At 36.4% G+C, this 22,287-nt stretch overlaps 1 protein-coding gene across 4 annotated transcripts in view; it reads left to right on the forward strand.

Moving 5' to 3' along the window:
- Positions 1 to 22,287, forward strand: part of CTNNA2 (catenin alpha 2) — a 953,020-nt gene that overhangs the window by 913,380 nt on the left and 17,353 nt on the right. For 2 of the 4 annotated variants that reach the window (XM_044379734.1, XM_044379740.1), the window contains one exon: positions 10,023 to 10,166. The exons of the other annotated variants lie outside the window; for them this stretch is intronic. In XM_044379734.1, coding sequence (XP_044235669.1) covers positions 10,023 to 10,166 — 144 coding nt within the window. The remainder of the gene's footprint in view (positions 1 to 10,022; positions 10,167 to 22,287) is intronic. 4 annotated transcript variants of the gene reach the window in all.

The following is a 22,287-nucleotide window of genomic DNA, read 5'->3' on the forward strand; positions in this document are numbered from 1 at the left end:
ACAGAAGCATTATGATTTCTTGGCAAGATTTCCAAATGTATGTGTTGAGGTTCTTCACCTTGGCTTCTCCTCCCTCTGTCCCTTTCTTTGAACATGAGGTGCCATCTATTGTAAACTATTTGCGAATTCCAAAGTGTGGCTCTGCCACCTTTAGTTCTTTTCCCAGTCAACCATGATGCTGCCTCTTAAGCGTGGCATTACCAGGAACATAACGTGATCAACATGGTGAATGCCTTATGAGAATCAGACTAGCCATGAAGCTCAGTTCTTTACTGAGACCCTTTCAGAAATTCAGCAGTTTGACCATTTGATAAAAATATATGGAAAAATCATTCTTGAACCCAAAGGTTTCAGGTTCTATGTTGTTTGGCTTGCAGAAAACAGCTGGGAAAAGAGCTGATCTGGCTTGCATGGAGATGCCATCTGGAAAGCCTGTTCCATGCAGTCTCACCTAGAGTCCAGTAAATTGGCTATTTTGTGCCTCTTCCCAAAGCATAGTCACCTCTTTGCATTTCCAAAATGATCCTGCTTCAACATTCTTCAACAGCCAAGAGCAATCTGTCTTGCAATGTGTCCTTTCTGCTGAGTTGGTAATTACCAAGATTCTCTCTGCCAAGAAGTGATCAAAACATTGCATATCCCTTGCTTCCTTTCTTATCTTCAGACTCCGATGGTATAGTCTCCCATACCATTCAGCTTTCATGTCCATCTGTATATAGCACCTGTGGAACTGAGTGCTTTTTGTTTAGCTTGCCTTGTGTGCTTTCATTTGTCACTTTCCAAATCTTATTATTTACGTGGATGCGCAAAGCATCTTTGTGGATCTCAGACTCCACAACCTCATCTAGGCGATATTTGATTGGCAGAGTTGCTCTCCATTATCCTCCCAGTACCCATTGTTCATCACTGCTTCCAGAGCCTCATTTCCATTGCCTTTCCTCATTTAGATGTAGTCCAAACCATCACTGGCTTTTATCACTTGCACTGTTGGCATTTGTAGAGGTGTTTGAGATTGAGAACACCATCAAGAAGCCTGTTTCCTTCTTTGAGTCTTACTGGCAAAGTTCAAAAATCCTTGCATGGGAGAAGGCTTCTTTTAGAGGAATGTTATACAACTTTATAATAATTCTGAGTCAAATGCATTATAAAGGTTTGCTATATATTGCTCAGTTATGGACCTGCTCTTGGCCTCCTCATTTTTTCAAAGCTTGATTGCTATTTGGTGCCATACCTGCATCTGTAGTCTGCTGTCTTTGCCACTTCTGCCTCCATCTTATTCTTCATTCTGCTTCACTGATGGCCAACGGAGAAAAAAAAAATCAGCGTTTTGCAAAATAGCCACAAATGACTGCCTTCAAAGTTCTGAAAGAGTCAAGAATGTAAGACCCCCATACACACAAACTTTTCAATGATTTTGCCAAGAAAATGTGCCCATGCTTTGGGCCCCATTTATTTTATTGTCTGGCATGACAAAGTTGCTATTTTTAAGGAAAAACTACTAGAATATACCATTCAATAAAAAAAAGAAAAATGTTTGAATGTTCCTTCCTTTTTCCCTATGTGCTTATGTACTTGGGATTCAAGGTTGTGCCTTCTTCTTTGAAACATATGAAAGCCCCCAGGAAGGTATATGTGTTAGTAGTCAAAATTTCCCCTAAAATAAGGGATTTGGATAGATCCCATTTTTTCCAAGAAAAAAATATTTGAATTTCATTGCTGAAAACCGTGTTTTTAGAGCCTTATGCTAGCATGAGGAGCAAAACGCACATGTGCACAGTTATGTACCATGTTAGCATGTGTATGTTTTATGTGATTCTGTGTGTACAAGCTGGGAAAGGCTTCCGTTGTATCGCATTTGGCTTGAGTGGGTGGGGCAGGAAATTCAGTAGGTCGTGGGCAAGAGGACAGTGGGTACAAAAGCCCTTGAATCCTGAGGGCAAGCTAGAAAAATAATGCAATCCCGGATACGTGATGTGCTCATTCACACAACTGCTAAGAAGCACCGTTAATTTTCTGGCTGGAGATCTGTTTTTAAAGTTACTGGCTTCAGTCTTTCTCACCAGCCAAAAAAGTGCTGTTCTTACTAAATCTCAAAGTAGAAGATGCGTTTGTGAGCCAGTTCAGCTTATGCCACTCGTATGGTTACTAAGGGGGTCAACGGGGAAGAGAAAATTAAAAAACAAAAACTAACAGTGCTAAATGCTAAGGGGAAAGTGGAGGAAACCAAAGTCCATAAGATTAAACATCCATTAGTTTATGAACTGGCTTTATTTGCTTAGTGTTTGTTTATCTCTTAAGTTAGTTTACATGCTTTTTGGAAAAAGAAATGTTCAAAGAAGAAAAGAAAAAAGGAAGGAAGGAGGAGAGAAAGAAAGAGAGGAAGGAAAGACGGAAGGAAAAGAAAAAGAGAAGAGAAAAGAAGGGAGGGAGGAAAGGGAAAGAAAGAAAGGAAAGGAGGGAAGGGAAGGAGGGGAGAGTCATGAAAGAAGGAAAAAAACAAAGGAAAGAGAAACTTAACCATAGCGTACTATTTTTAGTGCAGGTAATATCCATTAAACGTGACAGCATTATATTCGTCATGGCAAAGAGGTTGAGCCAATCTTTTTTTCAAGTATGTAAACATATTTTGAATACAAGTTCATTCCAATGCTATGATGTGGATATTACCTGTATATCTGTTATGTTTTTAATTTTTATTCACTAGGTTTCAGAGGATTTAATGGGTTCTTTTAAATTTTAAAACGAAGATGTACATATGGATCTGGAGAAATAAAAACCATTCCATAACCATTGATATCTTTAGCTACCCTAACATTTGTATTTCTGAATTTTTCTGAATGAGACTGGAAACACTAATGTGGAATTTTAGAATGTAGGATGGTAAACATCAAGCATTCTGATCAATCTGAAAAGTTTCACCTAATTTTTTTTTTTTTGAAGTTCAAATACATCACTATAACAATGAAGCCAGAATGCAAGAGGAACTAACCCTACTTTGGACAGGAATTCAGTGTTTAGGTTAGAGATAGAAGGACACAGATTATAAGTTCTTGTTGACTCCATATGAAAATGCTACCAATTTTAATAGATTATATTGCATATAAATGTCTTTTTCTTATACCTAACAAAGTATAGGAGCAGAGTTTGGAGGCGAGTAATGTTAATTTCCTATGTCCTCGGCCTGATGGAATGGAGCCCTACCCTATTCCTGAGGGATTGAGTGACTTGCCTTAATGGGCACTATTGTTCTTTGCCATTTAAATCTTTCCTTCCAAATCTGAATCCCTCTCAATTGGGTTATGGAGAGAAGCTTGACAAGATGAGCAATATAATTTGTGATACTGGTAGGATTTGAACTGGTAAAGAAGAAATTAGAGAATAAGCAGTCAGTTATAGTCTTTATTGCCTATGTTTCACATCATTAAAAAAATTGGACTCAATTAAAATCAACATGAGTATTCATGGTAATAAATGAAAACCATTCATACAATACTAGAAACTGATAATGGTCAAATCAGTCCTACCTGACTGTGGCATATAATCAAAGATACATATGTGCATGTGCACAAACATACACATGCAACAAATACTCATGATTTGATATTTACTCCCTTACCCCCTGAGTAAGCAGTAATCAGGAACTGAACTAGTGGTTGACAACTGTGACATATCTGATCCAAGACAGTTTAGAGAAAAGAAAACATGGGAATTATTTGTGCAATGCTATATGTATTATATATTTTAAAATATATATTATAGATTGTACTTTTATACACTTATATTCCATATTTTAAAAATGTGATTTATTGAGATGAGAACTGCATTTTATTTGAAAAATTCTGTATTTCATCTATAAAAAATAGTGTCAGTATTTTGTAATGGGCTCAAGCAGTCATTGGAACAAGCATTGTACTTATTTGTGTAGCCTTGTACTTTTGTACAACTTGTACCCTTATTTGGGGAAAGAGTCTTTTTTTATATATATTCCGATTCTGTCTGTTGTCAATTCTTGATTATCTCTACTGATCAGAGTATAGTAGTAATGGAAACAGATCTAAATTGCTAGCTATTTCAGTTTGGGGTCTGAAATGCATTTCTATGCTTCATTTGAAAAAAAAGAAAAAAGAAAAAAAAGGATATGTATTCAGGAAATTAATAGCAGTTCCAAATAATTTTCTCCAGATTTTCCGGAGGGGAGACCATTAAGTATTTGGGTTTAACAGACTTTTCCTGAACTATGGAACAGTAGGAGAGTCCACATCTGAAGAGAGTAAGAGTAAAACAAATTTCAGATTATAAATCTGGATGGAAGGATGGTGGAAATAATCTGTAGCAGTAAGAAAATTAAACAAGTATTTTTCATTGGCAGAATGGCCATAGTTCTTTGCATATACTTTACTAGTAAGATGAGTTGCTGAATAATTCAGTCTTTCTCCAAAAAGCCTAACCCTCCCAATCTGTCATGATAGTAAAACTATAACCATTTAAGTTCAGATTCCTGCATTATGTTTTCCTTAGTTACATTTACATCAGTGTACATGGTCATTGATTTTTATACAACCCTAATTATGCAAACCTTCAGGGAAAAATAACCCTGAAGTGATTTTTCAGTGCACATTCATTCTCCCAGTGTTAGAAAAGTGACATTTAAAAAACTCAAGGTATTGCATGTGGAAGAAATGGGAAATGGGGATTTTTATAAGAAAAGTGAAAATCTCCTTGAGTGCCAGGCATCATAGGAAGTTTTGAGTCTAGTGTACCACACCTGTCAGGTGTCTCCCTGAATTTAAATAGTCTTGTGCAAAGGAGGACGGTATATTGCTCTGCTATAAAAAGTAGCTCTTTAGTTACATACTCGGTGACTGTGACCCTAAACTTATCAATTCAGCTATTCATTAAAAAAAGCAGTTTTTCACTGATGAAATTAAACCAGTTGGTTATCCAATTTGCTTTATGCATAGAAAAAAATACTTTATATTCTAATGGTCTCATTTTAAAGAAGACAGACTCTTTTGTGGCAAAGCTGGAACATGAACCAAGCAAAGAAATGTTTTTACCTTAAGTGGAGACATGGGTTGACCTAACTTGTATCTACTCAATGGATTGATTTGATTGCATCACCTGAGCTTGTAAACGGAGACATTTCTATTTTGGTTTGAGGGCATTCATGACTGCTTATCAGAGTAGAAGGGGCTAGTGGCTTTATGAAGAATGTCTCTGCCTCAGAAATGTCAGTGCCATTACTTTGTTCTTCAGTCAGTGAACTTTCATTCCTTTAGGTTTTAGAAACTATTCAAGTTTTGAAAGCCTCAAATTAAAAAGAAGGCAAATAATTCATACCTTAATCTATTAGCAAGTAACGTTTTAGACTTTAGTTAATATTCAGACCACTGTTTGGCAGCCAATGATGAGTAATATTTTATGAAAACTTGGAAATTATACACATGGGAGGTACCTGGATGAGGGATACCAATTATACATATCTTGTGATATCTGTGCAACACAGGCAAACCTATGGAAGAAGTACTGGTTTCTTACATTTTCCCATGAGATATATTCTGATTTTGAGATACTGTCTATTATAACTGATTTCATTCTGAGATGTTCTTTCTTTGTTAATATATTTTAAATAACTAATGCCTATAGTAGTGTCGTAGGAGCAGTCTCCTCATTTTTAACTAGTTTTGAATATGTGAGAACAAATCCAGATAATAACTGTTCCCTTAAATTGAACTGAATAATTATGGGAAGCCACAGTGTTGGATAGAATACCTTTATTACAGTGTCTGTCATTTAGTTTATGCTTTCTGGTTTTCCTGTGTACACTTGGATTTGTGAGCTCTAGTCAAGAAATACATTACTTTGAATTGATTACCTAAATCCATTGTGATTTTTTTTCTTGTTCCTACATGGATATACCTCAAGAATTCCTGGACTGAAGGCAGTTGGAAGAAAAAGAAGCTAAAATGTGAATAAGTTGATACAAAAATACAAAAATAAATAAGAGAAGATGAATATTAAAATCTCATACTAAATATTATCTGGGGAATCTCATCACTGATTTCGCACAATTTTCCATTACCTCTGATGACTCAAAATAAAGGAAATTAAGAGACTCCATAGCAAAACTGAGACAGGATTTTATGTTTGGTACTAGATTTAATAAAATTTTGACAATCCTATTTTTCTAGAAAAAGATTAGCATTTCTTTATGTTGTTCCTAATTTCTAATGACAAACCAGCAATCAGAGCTTCAAAGAGTTATGCTTCCTGTTCACATCAGGATATTTTCTCATTCACTGAACATTTTTAGGGTGTTCCAACTACTTAAAAGGCACGGTGATGAATATTGGTTGGGTGAGGGTATTCAAAGTCCTTTATCTCTAATAGCAAATAATGTCCATGAAGAGGATAAATTTTTCTGTCCATTGTGCTTTTGTTAGATTGTGTAGTCCATTGGGTTTTCTTTTTTCCATTTAGTTTCTCATCTTCCTGTTTAGCATTCTCAGCAAGAATAGCAGGGTGTCTGTTGATGGCTATCTCTGTGTATTCACTGTTGTTCTTGGTTTACTATATTCTAGAAATAAAAGTGCGTTTAACTTTCTTCTGCATTCTGTTCCTACAGATTATTTTGTCGAATGCTTTCTCCAGCTTAATTTAAATGATTTATAAAATATGGCTTTTATTGTAGCCCTTAGGAGAGAAATATGTTCCATGTTCTGGCCCATGTATATTACAAATAGGAAAGACTTCTGGATGGGCGGTGTGTAGTTTTCTTAGTTCAGATTTCTTGTACTGCTTCAGAACATATTGTCTTACTCTATCTCGAACAGTCATTTTCTTCGTGGGCAATAAATATATTTCAAATATTTCATCCTAATCCAATTTTCTTGAAGGCAAGCTTACTTAACTTAGACTTTAATCTTTTCTTTCATCATCAATGCCATATCTTATTTTATTGCTTTTCTCTGAATACCTTCATCTGTGCAGATGCCTTGCTGATAATGAACTTGACTGGAACTCTGGCTAGCTCTTCTGTCAAATCTGCACAATCTGTATCTTGACCTCTTTCATCCATATCCTTCTGAATATCTATTTCTCAACTTAGAGAAGTTCCTGGAGAAGTTCCAGTCAGCATCATCTTATGAGAATCACGTACTCTTTTAAGTCCAGTGTTCTGTATGTGAGACACTATCATAAAACAAACTCAAAATAGAATCTCTTTATCTAGGAATTCCCAGTTCAAATCAGTTGCTATCAGAATTATTTGGATTCTGTCTTGCTGAGATGTTTCTCTTCAATAATAACATTGTGGTCAGCCTGCCAACTGCCTGATCACATCTTCCACGATTAATTACTTTATAGATACACCTCCAGATTATTCTTTTGGAATGTACAGATTATTCCACCTAACTTTTCTTTATCTTTTACACTAAGTCAAATAACATTTTTTTCAACAAGCAAAATTTTGAAACCAATCCTACATCTCCGATCACAATAAAGTTATAACCATGACTTCAATAATGGGGTCTCTTGAGTGAAATCTTACAATCACTTCATATCTTGTCTTGAAAGGCTAACTCATCCATTTATGTGATATCATAGAAAGTATGCATCAACTCCATAATTGTAGTGACAGTTTTCATAAAAATGTCAAGAGGCTAGATCCTAAGAAGAGTTGTAAATTATCTGATCCTGGCATTGCATTCTGTGTCAAAGAAATTTTTTTTAACTAATATAACTAAAGACATTATTGCAATCAATCGTACTAAATTCACCTAAAAAGTCAGCACAGTTCACCATTCTGCATCCTTTCGATGCAGCCTAGTTTTGCATTGGGTTCCTGAAGTCATGCTCCATTTCCAAATAAGCAGTAGATAATAAGAAATATCAATAGATTATAAGTTAGTTTTATTCAAACATTTAAAAAGTGTTTAACTCCATTTTTATTCTGATACCTTAACATTGGCAAATGTGTACATTCTTTGTTGGGTAGTAAAATTTTTAAGGTGTTTATTGGAAGAATGGACAGTTGCCATCAGTAATCTTAAAATAATGACCTTTAAATTTTGTATGAAAGGTGAGATGACACAAATAAGTTTCCTATACATAAGAATCATTTTTGAAACTGAGAAATTATGGTAAATGAATAGCACATTCCCTATAATGGGAAAGTCAGGAGATGCCTAATTTCTAAAACAAATGGGATCATGATAAAGCATAAAAAAGCAAGGATAAGCCAACGAGTCAATGATCCAAAAAGTAAAAATAGGAAGAAAATTAGGCTTCATAGACCCATTAATTGTGAAAACTCACAGAAAAAAAGCTGTTGAATACAGAATTTGAATTTAGATTTGGAATTACTGAAAATAGAAATACAATAATACAGACAGGGAAACATGCAGAGTATCACTGCTTCCTATAATAAGTACAGAAAACATCAAGTATAAAAAATTCTATTTTTTCTTCATAAATGCCAGATTTTTTTTCTTTTCCATTGTCTAATTCTCCAAAGACGTTCTTTAAATGTCTCTAACATTTATTTTGAGTAAAGGATGGGAGTAATGTTGCCAAATCCATTATCAGTTTGAATTTAGTAGCATCTGTGTTTCAAAATGCTCCCTAACCTGACTATTTTGCTTAATTTTTAAATTGTGATTATTTAATACACTTACATATGTAGTGAGCTAAGAATGGCAGGACTAAAAATAGAATAATATTTGCTTGAAACATAAGAAAGAAATTTTTCAATAAATAATATGGTTTATTTGCTTGTTTCTACAAGCTTTGGGCTTTACCCATTTATGGTGCCATGAATTATAAGCTGTTACTTTTACTAAAATATTTTCTGTGGAAAGAGTGGGTTTCACTTCTCATATATCCCACCAGGCAGATAAAAATCTGGCTTCTGTGTGGATGGTTTCAGGATCTCCCTGCTCTTCAATATCACCCTTTTTTGTTTTGTCATACTACCCACTCAACAACTTTGAGTAGTTCATAGTTTTTAACTTCTAAATCTCCATTTAAAAAAAAGACCTTTGTGTTCTCCATATTATTCTCCCATCTTGTCTGTTTTACACCCCCATCCCCCAAATGGACTCAGAGGTTAAATAAAGCTATATGACTATAGCTTTATAGCTTTACTGCATGTGACACAAATGTTTGGTCAGTTAGCATCACTGGGTCACTTAAACTTGACCTCTGACAGTGGCAGTGTAGGTACCATAAGGTTATAGAAATCTTCCCATTTGATTTTTCTCCAGTTTTGAAAGTGGGGTTTAATAACCCCATTTAGATATATGTTATATTCAGTACACACAGAAAACCTAGTCACGATTGACATATTTTATGCTGAAGGTAACATTATAAGAAGTAGAAATAGGCATTGGTTATTGGCTTATCTTTTTAAAATGTGCCTGTCACACAGCCCCTCCTTGGGTACAAAAAGGAAGAGTAAAAAGAGTTGCAGTTGTAGCAACAATGAATGCATTAGTTCTTCAGTGGTTCCAATAAAAGAGGTACGTATCCTTTTAGTACCATGTACTGGCTGGAGATGCAGAGGCCAAGAACTTGATGAAGGTCACACAGCAGGGCAATGGAACTTCCAAGAAAGACATCTGAGATTCCCCACATACTGTTCCAGGCTTTAAGAGCTGCAGCCCTTGCTTTCTCTCTTGGTGATCTTCAAAGATTTAAATAGGGGTTTCATCCCCTTTGAACCCCACTATGATTGTCCCTGACAATGCCTGACAAGGCAGGGTGCTTCTTCATTCTGCTTCTCCCAGATGGTCCATTTATCTGTTCAAGAGAGCCAATGAGGATTTCATATGGCCGGGCTGCTTAATATCACTGATGCCCACCCATATCTCTTTCAGCACCTAATTCCTTCATATGCCTCTTTCTCCCAATGACCCACTCCCTCTTCCACTTCCCTAATCCCTTCCCAATAGGGTACGTTTTTTTTTTTTTTTTTCTCTTGCTCTCTCTCTCACTCACTCTTTTCTGTATCTCTCGGAAATCAGACAGGAGTTCAGAGCACTTTCACTACCTTTTATGAGGTAGATTGTGATGTCATAGATGGGGGCAGGGCTAGTCAACTTTCTACCCACCTCCCAACCTGTGCTGAGGGAGCTCCGATCGGGAGTGGAAGCAGTGATTCCTCCATGGTGAGTAACTTTGCTTTCTAATGTAATCTGTCTCATTGTAAACATTAATTTTGAAAGCAGGTGTATGGGGATTCAAAGAAGTAAAGATGTGACCATTCAAAGTCTTCTTTACTTACTATTAACCAACTTTGGGCAAAGGATCTACTTATTTATTCTTAGTATGATTTGAGAATTCCAGAGCACAGATATATTCTTCAAGCATGATCTGAACTTGAGATGTAGAAATGGTATTTCATTCCTTTATTTCTTAGTCTTTCTTCCCATTGGGACTGAAAGTCATTGCATATGTGGAATGAACCCATTCTGTAGTCCTTTGATGAGCTTCTTTAAGGAAGGCTAGTTAAGAGAATGTGTTCTTCTTCATTAGAAAGATTACAGGGTCACAAAATATCCTTTACTGGTGTTGGCCCAGAGAATCGGTCTGCTCTTTTAAAACTGTGGGGTAAAATTGTGAAGAAACTGATACATAAAGAATTAATAAACTTGGTTTTGATGTAAACAAATGAAAACATTCTAACGTAAAGAAAAAAATATTTAAAACAAAGGAGTCACCACTCTTGCAAGATTAAGGGTGCAGCCATTTCAAAATGTCGCAACCAAATATGCTAACTTTTTTGTTGATGTTGTATGTCATAACACTGATGCTGTTTTGTAGGATTTCTTCGTAGTTAAGAGCTGTGAGATGTCACTGTTCTTTGTTTCATTTGGGTTTCTATAATACTGATTAATTCTTTTGTATGCCTTAGTATTTAGAAAGAAAAAATCTACTGGAGTGAGCATTTTTCCTCCACTTTCCTTATTCTCTCCAGGGTACCTATTAAAACTGTCAAGATGTCAGCTTTTATATAAAAGGGCAAAGGAAGTTCATGGAGGTGGTTAAATCTTTAAAGGATGTTGAACCATCAGGGTGGATGTTTTTAAAAGGGTTTGACCATCAGAATGTGAGGCCCTGTTAGTTTTCATAGGGTAGGAAAACAAGCTTCTTGGTGTGGATCATGGGTATTAGGAAATATGTTAAGAAAATATCATTCATTTTCTTCAAAGTGTGCATTCCTATTTAACTAACTATGTGTGGATACTGGTGTTGGAAAATCAGAGGCAGTTTGAAAGGAAGAGTCCTTTCTAATCATTAGCTTTTCTATTACTTGTGGAAACCTCTCTCCCTCCTGCCCTGCCAAGTTACCCATTCTTATGAGCTCAAAAGCGCTAGAGCTAATCCTGTTCTTTTCATTACCTGGTGGAGCAGCATGGCAAGTTCTGAAGTGACTTTCCCACCTACACTTTCTAATTTAAGAAGTGACTGTAATGGTAGAGATTTCAAGTACAATAATGAAAAATAGAGCCATAACTGGCCAATAGGAAGACTTAGGTGAAAATCACCTATAGTCGACTTAATATTACAATGTGGGTAACAATGCCAAAGTCTTACGTATTGGGTGATCTCTCTCAAGTCTTTGGCCTACCTTCTTTTAAAAATTCTAGACCCCTCAAACCCAGATAGAAGGAAACCTTGAGTGCCTGAAAACTCTGATGTCTAACTATAGCTCAAGTGTTTAATGTCTTTTATCAACCTCTCATACAGCTGCCAGGTAAGAAATGCTCATATTTTACAAACCCTTGGAATACAATCATCTTTAACTTCGTGAGTTAAGAACAGCTGTGTTGTGCACTTGTGCAAATTCAGAGAGTCTATCATGGAATGCATTGTGCATGCACTTGTTTATCTTCATGTGCATGTTTCATTTATAGTGGCGTTCATTTTTTTAATTCATTTGTATGTATTAAAATTCTAATTTAAAAGTACTCTATATTGTGCTATAAATAAAACCATGAAGTGTAATAGAAGTTGAATTAATTTGGGGTCTCCACATTGGTAATAGTAGTTCCATTTCTGTCATTGACTAATTAGGTAACTGAAAGAAAATTAGATCTCTTGGGCCTCAGTTTTCTCATTGTAAAATGGTGATTGATGATATACAAGAGAAATCCTAAGGTACCCTGCTCTGAAATTGTATGGTTTTATAATATATTTTTTAAGAAATTGTTTATGGGAAAAAGACTGAATAGTTGATGAGGCGTTGTTTTTGTATGAGACATAGCATTCTATAGACTGGAAAGAAAATTTCAGTCCAAAGTAGGTTTTAGAATGTACCCTGTATTTGATGTAGTGTTATTTGGTTAACAAGTGGGCTCTGTTCTTTTAAATGGACAGTATCAAACCTGTGATAGTTAGCTGCGTGTTGATTTGGAAGATTGATTTGCTTTTTTAACTCTGTAATTTTGTTGTTCTAATATTTTGAGATTAAAAGAAATCCTTAACTACTAGGTAATGGATGGATCTGGATATCACTGGGAATGAAAAATTAAAAACTACTTTGCAGTATTATAGGAATTCTTTTGTGGTGTTGGTAAGAGTTGATAAATAGGGACTTGGTGGGTATTAAGGTATGTGTTACAGGGAATAGAACACATATAGGGCCTCGCTCCTGCTCTTGGGGAGTATGCAACCTTTTTGGGTGTCTAGACACATGCCAGGTGTCAACTTAAGGGTGAAGACAGTACATGTCTAAGAACTGAGATATATCCCTGTGGTGTTGGGTACATTGGATTGCTCTGGGAAGGCTTTTTGAGAATCTGAGAGCTTCAGCTCACTTGGAATACAGTGGTTTAAATTTGTGTCATTGCACATAAGGAGAGCAGGGGAGCATTTCAGGTCATCAAGATCATGGAACTGTAAATCTTGCAGAGGAGCTCTTGTGTTTAGATATGCCATGTGTCAAAGCCACACATCAAAATATTTGCGTATAATCCAGCCCCATACCTTTCCTGAGCCCTTCCCTTTAATCATTTGCTGACTACAATAGATGATATTCCTGTTTACAAGAGTTGAGGAGCCTGCTGCAAGTGAGTGAAATTCAAAGATTATTTATTAAGATGTAATCAGGCAGCCATTTTCTCAGTCATACAAAAGGTCATATCATCACTTGCAACCACAACAGCAGAAGAGAAATAAAGGGAAGGAATTAGGGACAGGAGACTCTAGCTGTGAGACATTCTGATTTTCTGACAAAAGTGGAAAGGGATTATGTTACCACTGACATATTTAGAAATATTGATGACTGTGAAGAAATGTACATAAGCTAGAGAATCCATGTAAGCAGGACAATTTTCCAAAGCAAATGGAAGGTTCTTTGTGTACTGAGCAGGAATAACGTCAGACTTTGCTCTCAAACAGCCAATGTTGAGAAGGTTTAAACACTAAAAGCTCACATGATTATGTAAGTCTCCTTCCCCAGTGCACTTGGGAAGAGGGTATTCATTTGGGCATGATTTGCCCACATTGACAACAAAGCACACTTATGATTGAAAGCTGCTTTGGTGCTGTAGGTTCATAGATGATTTGCAGTATATACTTTGCATCACTTAGACAGCACTATTTGTTGTATTTCTTGCCATCTATATTCCTTCTAAGTTATTACTTTGGCTTTTCTAATAGACTGGAATTCCATGAGTCGAACTGCTTTTTCACCGTTAGAATCCCAGATTCTAAAGACTTAGTTTACATCATCCAGCAAAATGTTTCTTAATTTCCTATCATGACCATCTCAGGAATATACCATCTCAGGAAATACCATCTCAGGGCCTCGCTCCTGCTCAGGATATACCTGAATATACCATCTCAGGAAATATAGAATATACCATCTCAGGAAATCACTTTCAAAAAGCAAAATTTGTATATATGGGAATGATGAAATAGCATGATCAGTCTGTGTTCTCTTAGAAATAATTTTTCCCAAAAAAGTTCAAGTAGAACTTAGATAAAATTTTGTCAAACAGTATAAATTATTAAAGGAAGTTGGAGATATTAGAATCATGTCTGTCTCCAAAGAACAATGACAAATGCTGGCACTTCTAGGGGTGACTCTAGTATCAGATTATAATTCAACAAGTGTTTGTTGGGTAAATAATATGTGATATTCACTGTCCTCTGAATGGACATGGAATTAGCATGGAAAACAGACCCATGATCAATAACTATAACAGTAATTATAAGTTATAATAATCACTGTAACAGAAACATATACAAGGTGATATGGGCATTCCTGAAGAGAAGGGGGAAGGGGAAACTTCATAAAGGGGGTGATATTTTTTTAAACCTTCATGAATAAGTAGATGAGAGTTTTCCAGGTAGAAGAGGAGAGAAAGGATTAGCTCAGGAGAGGAACAGAATGCCCATAATTTTGAGGTGTAGATGTGTACTGTGCTGGTTGGACCTGAAAATGTCAGAGATGCGTGGAAAGATGGAGAAAAGTAAAAAGTGGAGTTGGAAGTTTGACAAGTAAAAAGTGGGGTCTGGATATTAAAGAAATTTTTCTGACCCATTCTGATTTTTAATGAGTGTTTCTCAAAATGATCGAAGGATCATCTGCATGCCAAACCCATCAAGTGGTGGGAGGAGACTGTGGCTAAAATGCAGAACTGTGGCTAAAATGCAGACCTGTTAAAATCAGGATTGTGGAGAGTACGTTCTTAAAATCTGTAACTCACTACCCCATCCTACCCCCAGGCTTTAGAATCTCTACAAGGCAACAAAACTGACTCATTATGTTTCTGTGTTCTTAGAAAAAGCTTCAGGAAAAAAAAGAATTAAATATTAAGAATAAAAGGCTTGGGAAAAATGGGATTTAAAGGTAATATAAGAACGTTCTTGAGAAAATTGGCTTAAATTTTGACTAAGCATAAAAACCTTTATAAGAATGGTGATTATTATGTGTAAAGAATTGCCAAGTGATGTTATTAACATCTCCTTGAAGGAAAGGCATGAGACTACAAACATTTAAGGGACCGTCTTGCATCTTTAATTTTTATGCTCCAATACAAGGAGTTAATGAAGTTCAGGACTAAGTTGTTTTCCAACAGTCCAGAGCAGTATTTATTCCTGGGTGTATTTTTGGTAGAACTATTTGGCTACTTTTACATTTTAATTAGGGGAACTTTTTGAAAGAGAAATAAATGTATATATTAGCATTACCATCATGACTGGAAAAATCAAACATTCATGCCAATATAGAGCCTGATCTAGATGGTCTATGTTGAAAAATATGAATTATCTAACTATATGTCTAAATCAACAATCATTTGGAAGTGACTTTTTTCCTCTCCTTTTCTTCAGGGACAACAACTATTAGCTTCTACCCATCAGTCTATGTAAAAGTTACACAAGTGTTCAAAGATGCCAGAAGAGAAAGGCACTAGAGAGTTATTTTACATTTGACTAAGACATGAGAATGAACCCTGATCTGGAAGAAGGTAGCCCTCAGATCACAGCAAGGAAAGTCCATTTTGGATTCAACCCTCTAACTAACTGTTTTGCACGCAGTTCTCCTGTTTCAGATTGCCAGAATCTCCTGTATTTGTTTTTTGAGAACTTTGTTTAGAAGTCAAGCAGTGATAGGGAACCTTGCTTTTCTCCCCATACTCACCTCTGTGCATATAATTGCAGTGATTGCTGTGGCAGAGATGGTGATCCTGTCACATACTAGAAGCAGTTGACTGGTAGAATGCCAGTGCCTGCCATTGATTGGGCAAATTGATTTTGGCACGGTGACCTAAAGATCTTTTTTTAAAAAATTCTTAGGTATTTTTTTACTAAGGATGTGTAGCTCTGTTACTGCCCGTATCACACCAACCCAGGCAAACATAATCTTGAGTGGTTCTTAGAAGATGTGCCAGGCAAAATTATTTACCTGAATAAGGCCTTCCATTTTACATGAATAAAAGTCAAGCTTAGAACAGTAACAGCCACATGGTTTTGATGTCAGATATGTGAAAAATAAGGTAGAGTACACTGTGTTCTCTTAAGGTAGATGGTAAAATTATAAGCAATGTATTGCTGTTAGATGTGAAGTTGGAAACTAACTCTTTTACAATTTGGGTGATATTAGGCAACATTCCTAATCTCTGGGCTTTTGTTTTTGCTTTATAAATTAGAATAGCAATACATTTAGAGGGACAATAGGACAACCGCCTGTAGTAAATGACATTATTATACTAGCTAAGATGCAGTGAGGGCTCAGTATGTCCCAGGCGCTGTGCTAAGTATTTTAAGTGCAGTATGCAATGTTTTTAACAGTTATCCTTTGGAGGAAACACTGTCATCCCCATTAAAGATATTAGGAAAATGAATTTCAGAGAATTGAAGTAACTTCCTGGAGGTCACAAAGTTAGTGGCTGACATACTATAGTTCTTTCCAAGAAGCCTCCCTTGACATTCTCCCACAGCATGATGTGTTCTGTTATTCCTAGTAGGACTCTGCAATGTAAGAACTTATCTAATTATATCTCTCCCAACTTCTCTGCAAACTCCGTAAGGGTGGGGAATGTGTCTGAATGTTGACTTTTTCCCTGTTTCCTTGCGCAATAAGCACATAATGTGTGCTTAATAAATCAGCTTCCTGATTTTTTTTTCTAGCTTACTTAATTCCTTTGTAACTTTGTTAAATTTTCTAGTACATTACATAGACCGTTCTTTAAGATTATGGCATAGAAACATACAAAATTTCTTACAGAATAGCTGAATTAAATTAATAATGTATTTTAAAAAAGGAATTTGAGAGTAAGGGCCTCAGTGACAGATTTCATTTCATTTGCTTTCCCACATAAAGGTTATGATACATTAAAATGTTAATTATATCTAGATGTGAAATATTGTGTTTTAATTATCTTAAATTATTAACGCCCAATAATAGTATTAACAATCTGTACAGTCTTTCACATGTTTTAATTAGATATAGATTCAGCTTCATATGATAAAACCTCCAAAGAGAGAGTTATTTCTCTGTCATATAGACTAAGTCTATATGTGGTTCAGGGCCAATATAGGCAGCTCAGAATCATCAGGGACTCAGAGTACCTCTGATTTATGGTCTGCTCTACTTAGTGTGAGGCCTCTACTCTCAAGTGCATCTTTCGGTCCAAGATGACTGCTTGTGCTCCTGTTTTCCATACAGGAAGAAGAAAATAAATGTAAGGGCAAAATGGTGTGCTTCCAAGCTGTGTTAGCACCCTTCAGGGGGACTTCCCAGGAACATCTGTCCCCCTACCCCAACAGTTTCTGTTTACATCATACGAGGAACCTGAAAAAATGGGAGAGTTAGGCATGGAGTGGTCGTTCTTGCCCATGTATACCCTCCATTAAATGGAACACATAGAATTCTGACTTCCACCATTGCTTTGTGATCTTGGGCAAGTTATTTGACTTCACTGAGCCCCATTTTTCTTAGTTGCAAAGTGAGAATGATATTAGTATCTACTTCAGTGTGTTGTTGTTAGGGTTAAATACGTTGATGTGTGTCACACATTTAGCGCGGTGTACAGAATGGAGAAGTACTGAATAAATAGGTAGCTAACTTAATTTTTCCTTATCTTGTCTCTGCCAAAAGATGATATTCTTTTTGATGATGTAGGTGCTACCTGTTTTATTTCATCATGTCTACTCCAGTTAACAGCTGGATGTACAGTAGTGAATAACCAGCCAAGGTCTGTACCCTCATTGAGATTCCATTAGTTTGTCATTGGGAGTCCTGGAGAAATCACTCACAGAGGGGTGATAATTCACAGTACAGAAGGGAATGACCTTAAAGAGAAATGAAGTAGTGAGTCTTACGTTACAATCTATAGAAGAATCACATGGGAAGCAAATAAAAATTTTCTGAGAATTCTGGGCTCTACCTCCACAGTTCTGATACCACATCTGAGATCAGGAACATGTAATTCTATTCCTAAATGTTTCTGATGCAGAGGACTCACGGATCACACCTTGAAAAATACTGGTCTAGGAAGTGGAGGGAAGAGATCCTTATGAGCTATGGTGAAACATTTCCGGTACTTGACGTCTGTTTGGACCCTTGCCTAGAAAACCCTTTTTGGCTTGCTGCATTAGCTGTTTTAGTCTAGCCTAGCCTGGCTAATTCCCAGCTGTGGAGAGCTGGTTGCAGTTGTCCATTGCAGGATATTCAGCAACATCTCTGGCATCTCCTCTATAGATTCTTGTAGCAACTTTCCTTCTCCAATAGTGACGATCAAATGTCTCCAGACCTTGCCAAATGTATCCTGGGGTACAGGGACAATTGCCCCTGGATGAGAACTCTAGATCTAGTTGATCTTGACCTTTCACCTAGAGTGTACATACTATTTGAAATGGAGTCTTTTATTTCTTCCTTTCTGGAAGGGTAGAAGATGACCGATAACATGGTCCAGCCTCATCTGCCAAATGCCCATTCCCAGCATGGCAGCAGGGTGTGGATATGCACTTTCCTAGAGACAAGATTCCTGAGAATCCATCACAATCCTCCTCTGGCCATAGCCTTCATACACGTTTTAAAGGTCTCTATCCACCTCTCTTTTTGTTTACCCCAAACCTTCCTGTCTTAGAGATGCAGGCATTTCTATTATGAAAGGCAATTAAGGGCTTTGATGAGAATGTTGCTCGAAAGAAATTTTAAACAAGGCAAAATTTCTTCAGTTTTTTGCTTTTTATAAACAAGGGTCTTGAGGTTAAAATAATTCAGTTGTTTTTACAGCACTTTTTTAACAAATCCTTTTCACATATCATTATATATTTAGCCATTCTTTATATATATTTTTAATCCTTATAACAAGTGCATTTTTTAAAATATGAAAAAAAGCAATAGTTTGTATTTTTTCCTTAACAAAATAGTATTAAGATGTGCATCAGGCCAATGGTCTTGAAATTCAAATGACTTATGCAGGTGTTTTTGAGGTAATATTTATAATGAGTAAATCTGGCAATGCTGAAATTAGCGGGTGAGCCTTTGAAACCAAGCAAGTTGTAGGTAGAAACAGTTTCATAGCTTAGCATTAATTTTTTTAAAAGAAGTTTGGAGAGCTCTAATAGGTGGCGACTCCAGATATAACAGAGATCACTCCTTCTTTCAAAGGTGTAGCTGTGGTGCATTTGAAGAATTTGCCTTGGCAGTTTTTAGTCTATCAGGTAAAGAAATAATGAGGTAGCCTTTACATCTTATAATAAATATGGAGGTGATTTAACTTTGTCAAAGGCTAGATTCACAGGGACTCTAAGATAGGGATTGTGCCTTGAGGAAGCTTTCATCTTAATATTAAGTATGGTTTTTGGTAGGGGCAAGATACTGTATCAGACTCTCTCTAACCCTTTAAGGTTTATCTTTGTTCAGTGGTTAAAAGTTGTCATTTTCGTGAAAGTTTGTGGAGTCCTTTTTTTTTCCGAGAAGTTTTCCAATTTCATAGATTTGAAGCTTTCTTTCAAAGGAACCACTAATATTTTTCTGTGATTTTTGGCAATACTGTTATGCATTTCCAGTCTTTTGAGGATGCTTTGTTCTTTAATCTGTGGTTTTTGAAAGTTTCTTGCATAGTTCAACCTCTTTTGCAAGGAAACATACAATATGTTGTCCATCCATAGATGTTCTTTTTTAACCAAATCATATTTCCAGTTTTAGATTGAAGGGGAATCCTCTGGTGCTTTTGCTGCATTTCCCCTAAAGTACAGTCATTCCAGGAGAAACAGATGATAAGGTTCCAAAGCAGGCCACTCCCTGGCAGGCGTATGTAAGGGGAAGCATCCCGGCTTCTCAGGGGAACTACTTTAAATGGCTTTTATTCTTATTCGAAAGCCGTTGGAGCTGTAGTATATTCCTAAATCCACCGGGAGCAGAAGTCACGCCCTTGTATTTCCGGTAACTGTCTTATTAGCTAGCATTTAAGCCTCAGTTCCCTCATCTATTAGGTAGTGGGAATAAAGTAATAAAAATCTTTTTGTGTGCGTGAGGATTAAGTGGTGTAACATACAGGAAAGATCTAATTGGTTTGGATGCTCAATATGTATTGAATCTGGAAAATATCCAGATTATATTAACCCAGTAAACAGAAGTTATCAATCAACTTTTATCAGTAGGCTGGCCTTTTATAGGTCAATTTAAGAGGCAGCCTGAACTACGAATCTGTCATTCAACTGACTAAACACTGGGATATGTATACCAAATCCCAATACGGCTTATGTAGTACTAGCTCTGTGGAGGACATGACCAGTAAAGGGCCAGGAAGTACTTGTTTATATATATCCAGAAGCCTAGCTCTGGAGATAATACTTTCACACATAATACAAAGCTTTTGAAGACAAAGTAGCAAATAAGTAACTAACTATCTGATGCTAGCAAGGAATGTAACCAAAATTGAGCTGGAATCACTAAGGACGGCTCTAGGAATGAGTTAGCCGTCCTATTGCAAGAATAGTTTACCTTTATTTTTTGGCTAATCTGTATATCTTTTTGGACTGCATTCCACAGCCAGTTTTTGGATCCCAAACAGAAGGTCCCTGTGTTATATTTCTTTTGAGAATCCTATTCCCTGACCATTCCCCACACATGGGAAAAGTGGAATTTTAACTAGACTGCCCCAGCCATGCTTTATCCCTAGCAATGTCCACTGTCAGATGGAAGAAGAAAGCTTACCTCCTTTTGGAAGTACTTTGTTCTTGTCTCCCTTGGGCTTATGATGCTCTCACACTACCGTGGGCATTTATTAAAATACTTTTACCTGTGCAGAGTTCCTTAGGCCTAAGTTACCCAGGTGATCCAATAACTTATGATAAATACTCTAAAAGGATTCCCAAAAGGTATCATGTTATTAGTAATACTTTATACTGACATTTTTTAAAATTTAAAAAAGTGTTGTAAGTTTATTTTCTCACTTGGACCTCAATGACTGGCGAAAGTATTATATCTCTATAGCTGAAGAAATAGAAGCTCAGAGAGGTTACTGTAGTGTCCAAAACTTTGACAGTCAGTGGTTAGCACAGGCAAGGTTGGAGCCAGTTTCTCTGATGGGCAGTCTTGTGCTTTTTGCAACGTAAGATGTTGCTGCTTCTAGTAGTTGAACTAGTTGTTGAGCAGGAGATAACAGGAAATAGTGTGTGTCAGGTGGTGTAGATGATGGTAGCAACTAACACATATTAGGTTCTTAAAATTTGTATCAGTCAGACGGACATCATATCAGTACTCATGATATGGTGAAGTAAAAAGCTAAGTTGTAGAACTTTTGAATAAAGTCTTTTCATATTCTATGAATAAATAGCAAGTGGTATATATGGTGGCTAGGGGAAAGGAGAATTATAGGTTGTATTTAATCAAGTTTTCTTTGAACATGTAGATGACTTTAGAAGCTGGCAAGAAAATGAGTAACTGGATGATGTCCCTGCTTCTTGCCTAGTTCATATCTCATGTGAATCATAATTGCAAGATTAGAAGTTAGTGTGATTTTTTTTTTCCCTTTTTGGCTTAGGGAAATTCACCTCATTACTGCTTGGTCACATGACTCACACTTGAAAATAATTAGAACACATCATAACTCATGCTTAGCCCTATGATGTCACCAATAGCCAGGAACAGAGTTCAGAGCAGGAACACACTATGGTAGATTCACCTGGTCAAAGAAGACTGGATGTTGTATGTCACATGGACTGAAGCCCGTTTCTATCAGATATGAATTTTGTGAACCCAAGGTCACAAAATAATTTTCTGTATTTGTTTCCTCATACATAATGGATGGTGGTTTGTACCATATACATTCATATTTTTTTGTGGCTTAGAGATTATGTATTAAAACACCAGGGTTATATGTACCAAACACAAGTCATGCCTCACAGATGCTGGTACTATTAATGAGGGAGATGATCTTTAATGAAAACTCAGTACTTTGCACACAGAAAGCAATAAACACAAAGAATTAGATTGTGGATGTTTTCTGAGCAAAGGATGATCCTGATTGTACCAGTGAAGCACAGTAAGAGGAAGAGGTCTTAAGATTTGTGTAGCAGTTTAGCTAAGGTCCATTATGTCCCTAAATTCCACTCTCCTGCCAATATCATTATTTGGGTACTCTTCCATGGAAGAATGAATAAGTGGAAGGTATGGAGAGTTGGCTGTACTATAATAGACACTGTGCCCTAGTTTGTCTTACGACAAGCTTTGTCATCTCTTATTTCCTCATCTGTAAAGTTGCAATTATTCAATAATATTTAGCGAATATTTAGGGAATACCCATTTGGCAGACACAGTTGCAG

The sequence above is a fragment of the Ursus arctos genome, unplaced genomic scaffold (assembly GCF_023065955.2).
Source record: "Ursus arctos isolate Adak ecotype North America unplaced genomic scaffold, UrsArc2.0 scaffold_8, whole genome shotgun sequence".
NCBI lineage: Eukaryota > Metazoa > Chordata > Mammalia > Carnivora > Ursidae > Ursus > Ursus arctos.